The sequence below is a fragment of the Podarcis muralis genome, chromosome 2, assembly GCF_964188315.1.
Source record: "Podarcis muralis chromosome 2, rPodMur119.hap1.1, whole genome shotgun sequence".
In the NCBI taxonomy this organism is placed as follows: Eukaryota; Metazoa; Chordata; class Lepidosauria; order Squamata; family Lacertidae; genus Podarcis; species Podarcis muralis.
In genome coordinates, this window is record NC_135656.1 from 78,410,039 (window position 1) to 78,424,689 (window position 14,651).

General features: G+C 40.4%; 1 protein-coding gene across 1 annotated transcript in view; it reads right to left on the bottom strand.

Annotated features, from left to right (window-relative positions):
- Positions 1 to 4,199: 4,199 nt before the first annotated feature.
- The window catches only part of NUP210 (nucleoporin 210), an 86,429-nt gene continuing 75,977 nt past the window's right edge, over positions 4,200 to 14,651 (bottom strand). The window contains exons 35-40 of the mRNA XM_028718974.2: positions 13,841 to 13,987; positions 12,804 to 13,051; positions 11,523 to 11,739; positions 10,706 to 10,801; positions 10,524 to 10,604; positions 4,200 to 7,389 (exon numbers count right to left, since the gene is read on the bottom strand). Coding sequence (XP_028574807.2) covers positions 7,289 to 7,389; positions 10,524 to 10,604; positions 10,706 to 10,801; positions 11,523 to 11,739; positions 12,804 to 13,051; positions 13,841 to 13,987 — 890 coding nt within the window. The 3' untranslated portion in view covers positions 4,200 to 7,288. The remainder of the gene's footprint in view (positions 7,390 to 10,523; positions 10,605 to 10,705; positions 10,802 to 11,522; positions 11,740 to 12,803; positions 13,052 to 13,840; positions 13,988 to 14,651) is intronic.

Below are 14,651 nucleotides of genomic sequence, written 5' to 3' on the forward strand. Positions count from 1 at the left end.
TCTTCAAAACTTCACAGAATGGAACCATATGTCTCTGCTCATCCTCAGTCAGAGCAGGACTGTGTCATCACAGGCAGCATAGTTCTCAGGAGGATAGGCACATTTCATAAATCTAATCTGGTTTTTGGGGACCAGATATCATTGGTTCTACTTCAGGACATTTCCTGTCCAATTTATAGTTCTGGGCATGAGACAGTGCAGGGAAATGCCGTTAACTATTAAAAGGAAAAGAAACCGCACCCGGCAGTTCCTCAGCTTAATGCACATTTTAGCAACTGCACATTGCCTGAAGAAAGTGGCCTCATCATTTAGTTCAGGCTATAAATCCTTTGCGACAGATCTGAGCCATTTTGCTAACGGGTTGGAATGAAATCCTATACTCTGATTCTGGCATGGTCTGCACATGAAAAGCATAGAAAACCTGAGGGTAACTTTAATTGGGCAAAATAGGGAATCGGGAAATCTACTAATCCTAACGCAAGTTTAAATTGGGAAGAGGTGGAGAAAGATCTCTAGTATGTTAATTTATCTTAGGTAATTCTTCTGTAATCACCTGTGTTAGTGTTGTTTTTGAGGAGTATTCATTATTTCTGATCTAGCCCTGTTCTTGACTCTGTGCCAGCTACCACTCAGTAAATATCTTCAGCTTTATTACCATGACATTTCCATCCCTTGGAGGAATGAGTTCATTCAACAGCTGATGACACAATTTAACTGTGATTTTAGCAGACTTATTTCAAGATGATCCATGCCAGTGTCTGTTTTGTAATCCTTACTAATGCTAAGCACTGAGCAAATACCCTGAACGCAGAAGGGTTGTTCTTATACACGCTGTGACTTTCATACTTGAGCATCTAAAAAAGAAAAAGAAAAAAAGTAGTGTATGGGGATGAGTTTGGAATACATTACCTGGTAGGGGAAGAAACCTATTTATTAAAGCTGTAATACACTACGGTTTGTTTGTGCCAAATGTAATTTCCAGCTGGAGTCCTACCATTCTGGGAGTAGGAAAGGCCCTGTGATACTTGAGGACACCCTACACAAACAACAGGAGTGCGTACACATTTAAAACTCAGTGTGTATTTCAGACACTTAAGAGGATATGTATTTAGATCAATTTAGGAAGATCAGCATGACTTCTCATTGTTGGAGACAGCTATTAATAAAGGGCCTGAAGACAGGAGTGCCTGGCGTGCTCTGGTCCATGGGGTCACGAAGAGCCAGACACAACTAAACGACAACAAGAACAAGGCCTTAGCTTCAGTCTTCCACTGGACCTGGTAAGTCAGAGCCAAGAATTTATGAATTTGGTTTCAAAGAACACTGTCCACAATGGAAATTTGTCCATGCAGTGAAAAGACTCATGTGAACATAAGAACATCAAGATTAAATATTTATGCCAGTGTTGTTGAAGAAAAAAAGGTTGAAGAATCACTCTAAAATCTAGATGAATCTTAAGTAGGGAATTGCATTCACTGTACCCTCAATGCTTTTCCAGATTAATTTGAATTTAACACATACCTTGCATATTCTGCAGACCAGATACATAACAATGAAGCATTATCTGAGTAACTAGAACAGGAATGGAGAACCTCAGTCAGCCCAAGCACTGCATTCCCTTCTGGGCAACCTTCTGGGGCTCACCTGCCAGTGATGGGCAAGGCAAGAGGCAAATGTGGGCAGAGCAAGAAATGTAAACTTTGTCTTTGTGTCTGACTTTGTATGTTCTACATACATTTACACACCCCACTCCATCAAGATAGGCAAGTGGCATTAAGGGATCCAGGACATATTCCAACCAGGCAAACAGTTGTGGTGTGAAGCAGGGAAGGGTGTGGGCTGGGGAAAGATCTAAGGCTCAGATAGAGAACCCTCTGGCATTTGGCTCCTGGACCTCAAGTTCCTCAGTCCCAATATAAAAAAATCTACATTTAACCCTGGGACCCCACTGTCATGTACTCACTAAGCAAATAAATAAATACCATATATAGCAGGTTCCGCCTTCAACAATGGACAATGGTACTGTGCTCGCAATTACAAGAATCTATGAAATGTTGTAGGTAGGTGTCATGGCTGCCACTTGGGCACAACCACTACATGTGCCTTTCCCCTTCCATGTTCTCTTTCTTCTGGATTGCTCACTCTCTTCCAAGTATCACAGAAGGGGAAGAATAAAAGACCGATCCAGTAGTATGGAAAAGAAACAAATTCTAATCACACATCATTAAGTTTAAGCCAGTTATGGAAATAATATGATGCTATAGAAATACAAGTTTAAGTGTGGGAAAATCAGGCAAGAAGGATAAATCAGTGACAGATCACAGAACATTCACAGGCTGTTTTCTGTGGCAGGCCATGTTAAAAAGGAAGGCAGCCAGTCTAGACACATCAGTATCTTCCTCTTGTGGTTGGACTGTGTTTTGTCTGGAACCAATAGTTTGGAGAGCCTTCAGAGTTCAGACTTCCCAAGGGTTCTTCAGAGCCACCTGTCTTAATAACAGTGTTTGGACATGTGCACTACAGCCAACCACAGCTCAAGAGCAGTTAACATCCAATTCTCTACTGAATTCAGTGGAAAGAGCACAAAATTAGAAACCTTCAAAATGTTATTTGCCTATACATTTTAAGCAATGTGTGTTGTTGTTTTTTACCAACCTCTTTGAGTTGACCCTCACATGGTTCCTATTAAAAAGAAATGCCAGTAAACCCACAAAACTATAATCAGCTGCTAACAACCCAAACACACTTTCTTTTTAGCGCTCTCTACAATTGGGGGTGCTTCAGTTTCTCACAGAAAACTGCAACACCTGTAAGGCACTAGAGTGTTTAAGCACAGTAGGTGCAGAAATTTTAAAGCTAGAGACATATTAGGTGGACTAACCAGGGCAACCATTATCATTAGAAAAAGGTCTTATATCTTCCCTCCCTTTCCTATTCCCCTATCACTCTATTTTGGTACCCAGAAAGAGGAGGGTTCACAGAGCAAAATAAAACAGTTTATTTAGGGTAAAAACAGAGCTTATAAGAATTTAACTCAGGTGGCACTGCCTACTTTACTTTTTTTATTTTTATTTTTAAATATTTTATTAAGGATTTTTTTGTTTTACAGAAGTGTAATGCCTCATATTTTTTTCCATGTAACATTTTTACAAATCCGTTTCATTTGTTGAGACATTAGGGGGAGAAGAAAAAAAAGGGGGGAAAGGGGGGTGGAGGGAGGGAAGATGGATGGGGGTGGGGTCGAGTGGCGATGTTTCTATTATGCTTAATGTATGTAGAGTTTGGTGTCAGCGTTGCTTGTGTTGTTCACTTGTGTTCCTTTGGTGGTGAGAGAGGTTGGGGTTGGCCTAGGGTGCGATTGTTTGTTTGTGATTGGCTGTGGTGATCTTTGTTTTCATGTGTGAGTGGGGTGGGTGGGTGTTTTGGATCAGGTTAGCCATATTGATTTGTATGCTGTTGGTGGATTATTGTCATTGTCTTGTTGGGCTGTGTATGTGATAAAGGGGAGCCATACCGGGGTGAAGGCGACACCCAAGAACCTCACCAAAATGCTGGAGAGGGCGCACCTGCACAGGCACATACCTCCACATGTGGTGGGAGTGTCCCAAAATCCAACTATTCTGGACAACAGCCATACAAGAAATATGTAAAATAACTAAGCAAGTATTAGACATCACCCCAGAATTGGCCCTACTAAACACCTTCCAAGACAACAATGCCCATTTACACCACAAAGAACTCATAACCCACCTACTTTCAGCAGCCAGAAACACCATAACCAGACACTGGAGAGACTTGTCAGGAGTAAGCATGGACCAATGGTACCAAATAGTATGGGAAACAGCACTGCCTACTTTACTTGAAAGACATTCCTAGGGCAGCAGGGAGCCTCTGGTTGTCTCCCAATGAACTCAGTATTTGTCTTTGAATTAGAAGGAAATGCTATCCCCAGATGTAAAGGCTATTCATTTGACAGCTAGGTGAGAAAACAAAAACATGGACATTGTGAAAAGACCATTAACGTCAACGCCCCCTCCTCTTCTTCCAGAGCCTTTTGTTTATTCTTCTTCTTATTATTTTGTATTGCTTTTGTAAGTTTTCCCTTCCCTTGTTACCAATTTATACACCCATCTCATCATGATTATATTACAAAAATGTCTAAGGTTGAATGTGTATATTTAATCATTTTCAGGCAATGATTATGTGTTAAAGCGTATCTTTATTTCTCAAGCAAATAAACTGTAGGAAACCAAACAAAAACTTTGTATTTTCAATATACAAATACAACTTTGTCACAGTATCTTTGTACGACTTTCAAATTTTCCATGAAATATTCCCTGCATTGACATTTTTTTTAAGCATCACAATAAGGATTGTTCACAGTCACATACATTCACAGTGTTAGAATTAGGCACTAAGATTTATTATTCTAAACTGCCCCCTGTTAAATGTTAATTATTAACACTTAGGGTTGAATAGAAGGTGTTTATGATACAATTCCAACACCAGGCAGTGGGTGATATCCAATGTCACATCAGATAATGTGATGGGACCCCACCGCTCTCCTGCCTCTTGTAGCCCCCCACCCCATGTCACTGATCTATTCCAGAGGGTTCTCCAAATCTTCATAGCAGTTTTGGATCAGTTGGGGATTGTAGGAGGAAGGAAAAGAAAGGGAAAGCCTATTGCCTGAGCAGAAATCTGTTGCACAAGCGGGCTGCCACAGCTGGATGTCACCCACAGTCCAAAGACCAGACCTAGAGAATATTCACTTGGTAAACATCACATTCTTTTTTGTTGAACCTCTGCAAAAACTTCACCTTTGTATTTTATTGGCAGTCTTGTTTCCTGGCAGATTGGCAACACTGCATTTGCACAGCGACCTACTTCTGGGCCCAGTAAATTCTGAACAGCCAGGCATTTGAGAAGCTTTGAGCTAATGAATTGGAATTTAGAAACAATTACTCCAGGTCAATCTTTGAGTTCCTTACTGCTATGGCATCAAAGAACCACACTGCTGGTTGTTGAAGACACTGAACTTCCCAGCAGCCATTGTATAAAAGGAAGGAAGGAAGAAAAGTCCACAAGAAACCATGTGAAGTTTCCAGTTCACATTTATACTATATGTGGTGGTATGCTGTTACTTCTAAATCCTTGGGGAAAATTTTGTTCTGCTTGAAGTGAACAGTAACTGCACTGACGTCAGTAGAGATAGGGCATCCCACGTTCGCGTGGGAAGGTCGCAACCGTATACACAGCACAACAAAAATATTTCCTGTTGCGGAAGTCAGTTTGTGAGGACTGAGCTGCTCTTTTGTGTCCCCTCCCTTATTCACATTTCCATGACACTCGTGCAGCACTTCAAGTATAAGGGTCCTAATCCAGGCCACAGTATCAGGTCAAGAGATGCTCACTGAGACTCACTGGCCACATTGGAGCCTTGGACAATAAACCACAGTAGGCTTTGGGCTTGTATGAGCCCCACTCCCATGCACCCAGGAGGAATGTGGAAGCTTTCATTTCTAGTTTAGATTCACTACAACTTGCCATATTCTTCAGACCTGACAAACTGGAATTCTTTGTTGCTTTGGCTCACTGAAACAAGGCAACTTAAAACCACAGGTTATAAATCTGAATATTCTAATCAGCATTAGCCACAGTTTAGGATTCAGATGACTCATCCTTGGAGCTACTTTTTTTTTTTTTTTTTTTTTAGCACGCAGGTGAGGAACCTTACTCTTGCAGGCCAATTTTGCATTTCCTTGTTTTGTGTGGCCAATTTTGGCCCACGAGGGTGGTTTGGGTGTTCCCTACACACGGAATCATACAGGTAAAGGTGGGGCTTGACTCAGCCAAAAGGGCACCCTTGGCCAAAGCCTCCTTGTGCATCTTCCAAAGCATCTAATAACAAACTGATTGTCGGGAGCCTCTGAAGTGCTGCACAAAGCAGGAACCCAGCAAGGGCAACCTTGCTGGATCTGGGTGTGCAAGAGAGCTCCCTGTAGGAAACTCTGTTGTGCACCCTTACCTGCTCAATTTGGCTAATTTTCTAAGTATGCAGCAGGCAGCAAGGTACTGCTAAAAGCAAGTTTTTCTCTTAATTTCAGAAGCTGTTTCACTGCAAACAAAGGGGGGAAAGTTTGCTTTTAGGAGTGCCTTGCCTTCCAGACGTTTGGCACTTCAAAGGATAGAAATGCCATTTGTAACACCAAGAGATTGACAAGTAGGTCACTTACCTGTCCAAATTTGACCCACGAGACCTATTTGGGTAAGGATCTGGCCCATGGAACTAAAGACGTTCACCAGTGCTGATTTAGCATGATGCCCAAATGTGGCCAGTTTCTGTTGAGGTATTTAACATTTGCAAAGAACTAAAAAAATACACAACCGGCCACTTTATATCAACATTATTTTCTTTAAAAAAGACTCAGCTTAAAATAAACTTTTCATTAAAATAAAACTGTTCCTGTTTTTTAAAAAAACACACCCTGCATAGTCAAATAATAACTATAATAAAAATTTCATTGACAGGTAAATAGCAGAGGGTCATGGAACTTGCAGCAACTGGTGAAGTGTATGCTGACTCTTTTTAGGTGAGAGGAGACCCTACTACAATTCTTGCACAAAAAAGGCACAACTATTTAATAGTTATTACAGCATAACTACTTTCTAAACTGGAAAAATCAAATTATTTATAAGGCTAAAGGGTGTGAGAATGTAATAGTGCAGCACTTTCATTCCTGAGTCTCAAAATAAATTAATAAAATCTGTAACCAAACTAAAACTTTAGTCTTCTAGAAGCATATATCCCTTTCATGTTTTTGGCTTATGTCCTTGTATCTCTCTTCCTTATTTGCATTAAGCCTCATTATGAAACTATAAAAATACAATTTCCACAGGAAGTAAACAAACATATGCACTGCACTGATACAGACAATTAGGAGGTACAACTAGTATTAACTGAAGTATACAAAGAAAGAAAAGGCAAGCTAGATCAACACAGATACTGGGCATTACCCATAAATTCCTCTCCCAACACCCAGATAGTACTGCTAATAATGACAGATTGTGGAAGAGTAGATTCTACTACCCTTAAATAATATAGGCATGATGAATTAAAAAGGTATACAGAAATTTTGTTGCATTCGTCAAAGAAAGAGAGTCGCAATAAACTGAGCAAAAAGCAAAGCTTTGACAAGCCATCATCAGGTAATGAATTAGTTACCAGTAAAAGCACTAGTACTTTAAAATACAAACGAGTCTTTTGAGAGGGAGAAAAAAGCTCTGTCTACTGTGAAGCATAACCAGGACTCCACAGCCTGGTGGGAGAGCCGTGAATGCTGCCTGAAGATGTGGAACTGAAGGAAGGTGCAGATCGAGCAGGAAATCCTACATTTATAAACAAAAGGCAGAATTATTATTCATATAAATGATAAGGATGTTGCTAGATTGTTTGTTTCGTGTTAAAGATCTTCATGGAGTCACAAAAACATGATCCGGGCTAATGCTGTTCTGAGAATATCTCCTGTGTTGTTTTTTTTACCATTCTCCATCATTTACTGAGAAAAGCAATTGCATTCAAGCATTATCAAAGGGAAGAAGAATTAGTGCAAAAAAAGCTTGCACTAATGGAATGGTTGCTACAGCACTATGTTGAATGGCTCCCATCATAAAGTAACTCAGAGCATGGACAATGAGGAAGCACAGGTAGGCCAGCAGGTTGCAGAGTGCTAGGGAAATGCTTCCCAGAAAGTAAAACACACATGCCAACATCCTGGCCGTCTCATGACAATAAATCCTCAATGCTCAAATCTTCACTCTCACACAAAATTACCAAGAGTCCTGAGTATGAGGGGGTGGGTGAGTGGAAACCTTCACAGATGAAGAAAACTTGAGAAACTGGAGGACAGTTCTCAGCACAGAACTAGTTCAGACTCAGTTAAATGAAAAAGTAAATATGTCGTAAGAGAAATACTACTCCTACAATCCATTAGCAAACACCTTTGAGGAACAGTATCAATCTATGCCATGGAGGTGATAGGTTAGAAGTGTGGAGACTTCATAAGGAGAGGACATTTCAGCCTCCAGCATATTAAAAGAGATGGACATGTTATCTTTCTGCTGGTGCTCACCAGTACAACTGGAGGGGAAGCCTCTAAAGAACTCAGTGGGAGATCCCGTACTCCTCCCCATCCCAGACATGCTATTTGAATAGCTCTGTTATTCAATAGCAAGCAGAAGAGAGCTTCAGCAGCCGGATGAGCTGGTAAAGGTAAAGGGACCCCTGACCATTAGGTCCAGTCGTGGCCGACTCTGGGCTGAGGGAGCCAGCGTACAGCTTCCGGGTCATGTGGCCAGCATGACTAAGCCACTTCTGGCAAACCAGAGCAGCACACGGAAACGCCGTTTACCTTCCCGCTGGAGCGGTACCTATTTATCTACTTGCACTTTGATGTGCTTTTGAACTGCTAGGTTGGCAGGAGCAGGGACCGAGCTCGAAGGATTCGAACTGCCGACCTTCTGATTGGCAAGTCCTAGGCTCTGTGGTTTAACCCACAGCGCCACCCGCGTCCCAGATGAGCTGGTACCCAACCCTATAATCTCTCTTTGCAGGTCTTATGACTATGAATCTTTCATGAACGAACACCTGCTGATGTAGTGCTAAGTGCAGTATGCTTGCACAGAACGAGGTCTGCTTACAAAATTAGACTCCCCCCCCCTTTTCTCCGCCTACCACGTGCCCCCTAAACTTGTTCTCAGAGTTCCCATAATCCCCCGGAGCAGATTTTTTTGGGGTGATATTGCAGGGGAAGAAGAAGTGGGAGATATCCCATTGCACACATGAACTTCATTAGGTGCAAACAACAACTTAGTTGAATCCTCCCCTTTATATATGAAACTTTTATCAAGCAATTTTCAATTCAGTAAATAGGACACTGGGAGAAGGTTGAGGTGGGGGGCATTTTGAAAGTTAGTGGCAGAGGTCAGTGTCATATGTAGCCAGTATGGTTTTAATACCACAAAACAAAAATTGAGTATTACTTTTTTAAAAAGGATCCATTATTCATTTAAAATCATCTCTAAAGGAGGGATGCAAGATTATCAGCATTTGCTGTTATTGTCTTACTGCTGTGTAGATTTTGTTTCAAATACAGTACTCAAACACAATCCGTTCCAGAAGTCGGTTCAACTTCCGAAACGTTCGAAAACCAAGGAGCGGCTTCCGATTGGTGCAGGCGCCCCGGAAACAATAGCAGATAACCGCTTCGGATGTTCGGCTTTTCAAAAACATTCGAAAACCGGAACACTTACTTCCGGGTTTTTGGCATTCGAGAGCCAATTTGTTTGTCAACTAAGCCATTTAAGAACCAAGATTCCACTGTATTACGACTTTTGAAAATAATTCCCTTAATATAATGTGAGATGGCTTGAGGGATATCTTCCTTGAACTATTGGCAGGATGTAACATTGTAAGACTGATCACTAAATAACAATTTTGAGAACAAATGAGGCAAAATGCCACGTCAACCAACTATTCTGAATAAGTGTTCTACCAGCTAAGACCTATTTCTCACAAATAACACTTCAGATTGCAGATGGGGTCTCGCATGACTGAAAACTCCTCCACAAAAACCCCAGCAACACTCCTCCATACAGAACATTAGCACGTCAGGTAAAGGCTAGATTAGAGTCCTTGTCCAGGTTTCCATGGTGAGAGAAGTTGTTTTCTATGGAAGAACATGTGTAGACAATCTGAAGTAGGAAAGCTCAGCCACATTTTATCAGGTCATTGAGAACTAGCCTTAAGAAGGCAATAGGTAGAAAAGCAGCTGGGGACCTACAAATGGTGGGTGGGGAAAGGGATCAACAACACTTTTCCTCAATCCTATTCTGCTCCCAACTGCAGCCTCTGGGGCTGCTTTTCACTATACAGAGAGCAGCTGAAGAAAGTCTACGGATTTAGTGAAAATGAAAACTTTCTTTTCCCATTTCCAAATGTTGTGTTCTGTTGCCACTGCAACAGGCAGGGGCAACCTTTGACCCTCCAGACACTGTTGGACTCCAACTCCCATCATCCCTGACCAATGGCCATGCTGATGGGAGTTGGAATCCAAAAACACCTACAGCCACAAGTTCCCCATCCTGCTATATAAGAAAAAAGAGGGGCAAAACATCTCTTTGGGGGTTATCACGAGCTGGTTGACTTTCTTTGAAAGTTGTGCCATTTTAAGAAGAAGAGAGGATTTGGTTTAGTATTGCAGCTCTTCTTGTAGTTTCCTTTCATAAGCATGGAACTAAAATTAGTCTTCCCATTGGCTCAGAGGAGCCACAATTAAATAAAAATCCTGTGTGGGATGATAAGAGTCAAAATTGGCAAGTTTCAGTATCCTGCAAAGTACAGTTATGCCACTTGGCTCAGGCAGTCTACTCTGAGGGGAACACTGTCCTTTGCTGCAATGTTTATGCAGTAGTTTAAGTGAGAAAAGTTTGTTTCAATTTAAAATGGTTTAAGATCTGCTTACGTTGTCTATGCTCAGGGCTCGTCCTTGGGAGAAAAGCTGGGTGAGTGAGCTGTTCCTTTGGTGAGAAAATAGCATAGTGCACTGAAAGACATGGCAGAACAAATTGGCAGAAATTAATTTGAAATCACATAAACTTTGAAAAAAATAAGGGGGGGGATGCTTCAGAACCCCTTGACACTTACCTATTACTGTAACAGCCATCCCTGCTAGTAGCGCAAAAAGTGTGAAAAACATGGCTTGATAGGAATCAAGGAAGTGTTGGAATAAGCTTGGTTCATCTGAAGATCATATTGAAAAGAAGATATATGGGTATCCATGTTATAAATAGACCTAACACCCTAAACTGGTTTGAATCCAATTGTGCTATCTATTTAAATAACACTATTTGATTATTTCAAAGTAACATTTGGAATGTGCATGTCTGTGATAGTTCAAAAATATATTTAAATGTCAATATTAATTGCTTTCCAGAGCCCCTGAAAATGTTATACCATTATCCTTAAAATATAGCTTTAAGGAATTATCAGTTAAGAGTATGATGCTGTGCTTCCTGAGAGATCAATGGTGAGTAAACAGCAAAAATTCCCATGCATGCACCCAAACATAATTATGCACAAATTGGTGCTTTCCCAGGTTGCTCATTCAACTAAAGCCATAGATCTGATGCCACTCTCTGGGTCCCCTCCCTTTTGTACGAGCTTTTTGGAAGCACAAAGACCTGCCATAGAAAGGAAAGGTTCTGGGATGTTGGTGAACACAGAGGCATTGAATACCAAACTGACACCGAATTTCTGAACTTTTTCAAATAAGAACATTCTTTATGCAATAAAATCTATGTTCTAGCAATGGTACACTACCACATTTGCCTACATATAGCTTTGAAGATAAAACTTATGCCAATCCAGCACCAAAAATGCTGACGTTTACAATAACACATTTAATATTTTTTTAAAAGGGACTACTACAATGGAAGGTATAGATATAGAAAGAGAAACTTACTTCTCACTGATAAGGGTCTGTCAGATACATAAAGCATTGTCACTGGGATTGTGATAGATTGGTCAGTCCCTGTGCTGGATATAGTAAGTGTAGTAGACAGAGACCCTTTGCTTGCAAGTCTTGGATCTGATAAGCTGACAGTATATGTTACATAACTAGGCAAGCCATAGGACCTTTCCTTCTCAAAGGCCACCACCAGAGGCGAGCCAGATTTCACCTACAAGATAAACACGTATTATTTACTGACAGCACTCAGAGATAGAGAAAAATTGTACTGCGGGATCGTATCCCCTCTCTTGATTTGTCTTTGGGCCACTTGAGTCCTGTGTCAGACGCACAACCAAGACAGATCTATTCGATTTTTTTAAAATGTTATTTTCTTTTCCTCTTCTGATGGCACTTCTCTGTTAAAGAGAACCCTTCCCCTGGAAGAGTGAGCTCTCACAGATGCTCTCTAGCTGCTTGATAGACACCCTCTGCTCAAGATGACCTGCCATACCAAGCTGGACAGTCTTTTCTCCAAGTCACGTCAGCTATGCATTTCTTGTATCTCTTTCTAATGGTGCCTCTATGGATTATAGTTTAACATCTGCAGCAGAGTACTATGTAGAACATTATTCTCTCTCTCCTGATATTCCCAAAGGTGTGTTATGGTATCATAAATCATTTTTGGTCTTCATTTGTTCAAGTCCCTTGCCAACTCTACCTTTCTGTACTAAAAATAGGGTAGCTAAAATGCAAATGGTATCCCCCCCTACTCAACTTATGAAGCTGAGTATTTGTTTCCTTTAATGACTGCTTAAATTCTACTTCACACCCCTGGGTATATTCACATAAAGATGAACTTCAATTAATTTGACTTCTAATTTTATTAGCTTACTAATGTAACTAATTAAAGGAGAATTTGCACTGGGTGGCCTAGATAACACCCACCTAATTACAGGAAATCAAAACAGTAACTATGTGAAATATATGTGCAGAATAGTGTAGTGCACAGATAAAAGCCCAAGCTTTGACTTCCTTTCAGTGGTCTCTTTCAGTGAATAAAATACATCCTAAAGTACCTGTTTTAAACTTATTTTTAACTTTTCATACAACGATTGACAATATGATGGATATTGTCTTTACACCCCAAATTTCTGTTACTGCCTGAAATCCAATTTGCTTTGAATTTTTCATTGCAGCTCAAATGTTGCTGTATATTGGACTGCTGTGCGTGGTATCCACATTGGCTCATGGAAACATGACATTAACAAATTGAAAATACCGGTCATGACTTACCACAAGATTTTCAAGAATTTCAGTGGCTCCAAATATCTTCACATCAGAACTTGTGTAATGATTATTCAAGGCAATTTCAGTCTGATTAGCGTAAAATCCCGGATTAAATGGCACTTCGGCACTGATCCACTCTGAGAAATGGCTGCTTTGGACTGAAGCTGTTACAACAACAGCTGTTTTGCTCATACTCAGTTGTTTTAGCTGCTTGTCCGCAAGTCTGTGCATTGTGATGGAACAAGTATAATGTCCTAAAGAACCAAGAACAATTTGAATAATAATAGCTTGTTCCCGCTCAGTGTACACTGGTACCTCGGGTTAAGAACTTAATTTGTTCTGGAGGTCCGTTCTTAACCTGAAACTGTACTTAACCTGAGGTACCACTTTAGCTAATGGGGCCTCCCACTGCTGCTGTGCCACCATGCACTTTCTGTTCTCATCCTGAAGCAAAGTTCTTAACCCAGGGTACTACTTCCAGGTTAGCGGAGTCTTTAACCTGAAGCGTCTGTAACCTGAAGCGTCTGTAACCCGAGGTACCACTGTAGTTTTCTACACTGTGTTACTGTTGAATGTTTTGCACTCCAGTCCTAAGCATGTTTATTCAGAGGCTCAGTTAATGTCAATAGGGCAACCTTAGCATGAAAACACCACAGTCAATGTCATATGTAGAGTTGACATAAGAGACAGTGTTTTGTGCTTGCAAACTGAAATTGACATGAGCGAAGAGCTTTCCAGGTCCAATGTTTTACACTGAGAAACAAGGGTGTTTGCAAACACTGAAAAGCAGCTTGCTATCACCTGCTGTGTTGTCTTCACTTAACACTGCAGTTCTAGCCAATCATCATTAAACTTGTTTGGCACATTTGTATCTCTATATTCCCATGTCGCTCATTATTACTTTATTACTTATGTACTGGATTATTATTTTTGCTCCCTCAACTCATTACTCAGTATTATCTTAACAGGATAAATATAGTACCATAGCATGCATGACGGACTGGAGAGTGCTTGGTGTGATTTGGGGCTTCTTTTTGTCTTACCTGAATCTACATCAAACCCAGGTTCTGCTGCAAAAATTTCAGAGGCTGGAAAATCAAATATATCATTGTTGAAATGAAGTTGGCAACTGATACTAGATTGGGGCCTCATTTCTTCAATTACTTCAATCTGGGCGGGTGAACATTCTCCTAAGGAAAATTGTGTAAAAGAATTAAAATAGAAGAAAAACAAACATTTTTAAAAGAAATAGCAGAACCTGGTAGTAAGAAATTTAATATTTAACTGTAATCTTCTTTATACCATTAAGCATATAAAGCAAGAGACATTTACTAGAGCAGGAAGACTTATACAGCTGCCTTTTCTCACCTACGACATGAAAGCATTTAACACCGACAGCTTTACAACAATAATTATTGAGAGTGAATGAGGTATAACGTGTTGTCAGGTGATAGGTCATATTAAGCCACAGGTAATTTCACTTCATTTAAACTTTGGATCAAGGCCTTGTAACCAGCAGGCCTGGTATACTATGGAAGTCTCACTAATGTGTTTTCCAGAGGTTGTCAAGAAGATAAATTGTGTCATTTATTATTGGATTGAAATGAAGCACCAGTTCCCTTGGACATGTATTCAATATATCAGAAAGTACTGAGTACTCAGCATTGCATTGTTAAAATATGCTTGCTTGTTAATCATTAAACGTGTGTTAAATGGCACAGAAATTACTATTTATGCTTTCAACATGCACCCATCTGAAATACTTCTAAGTAATTTTTAGAGGTATATGTTCTCAGAGCACCCTCCCAAACTCTAAATTAAGTTCTTCAAAAGGAATAAAGATCAAAGTATTGA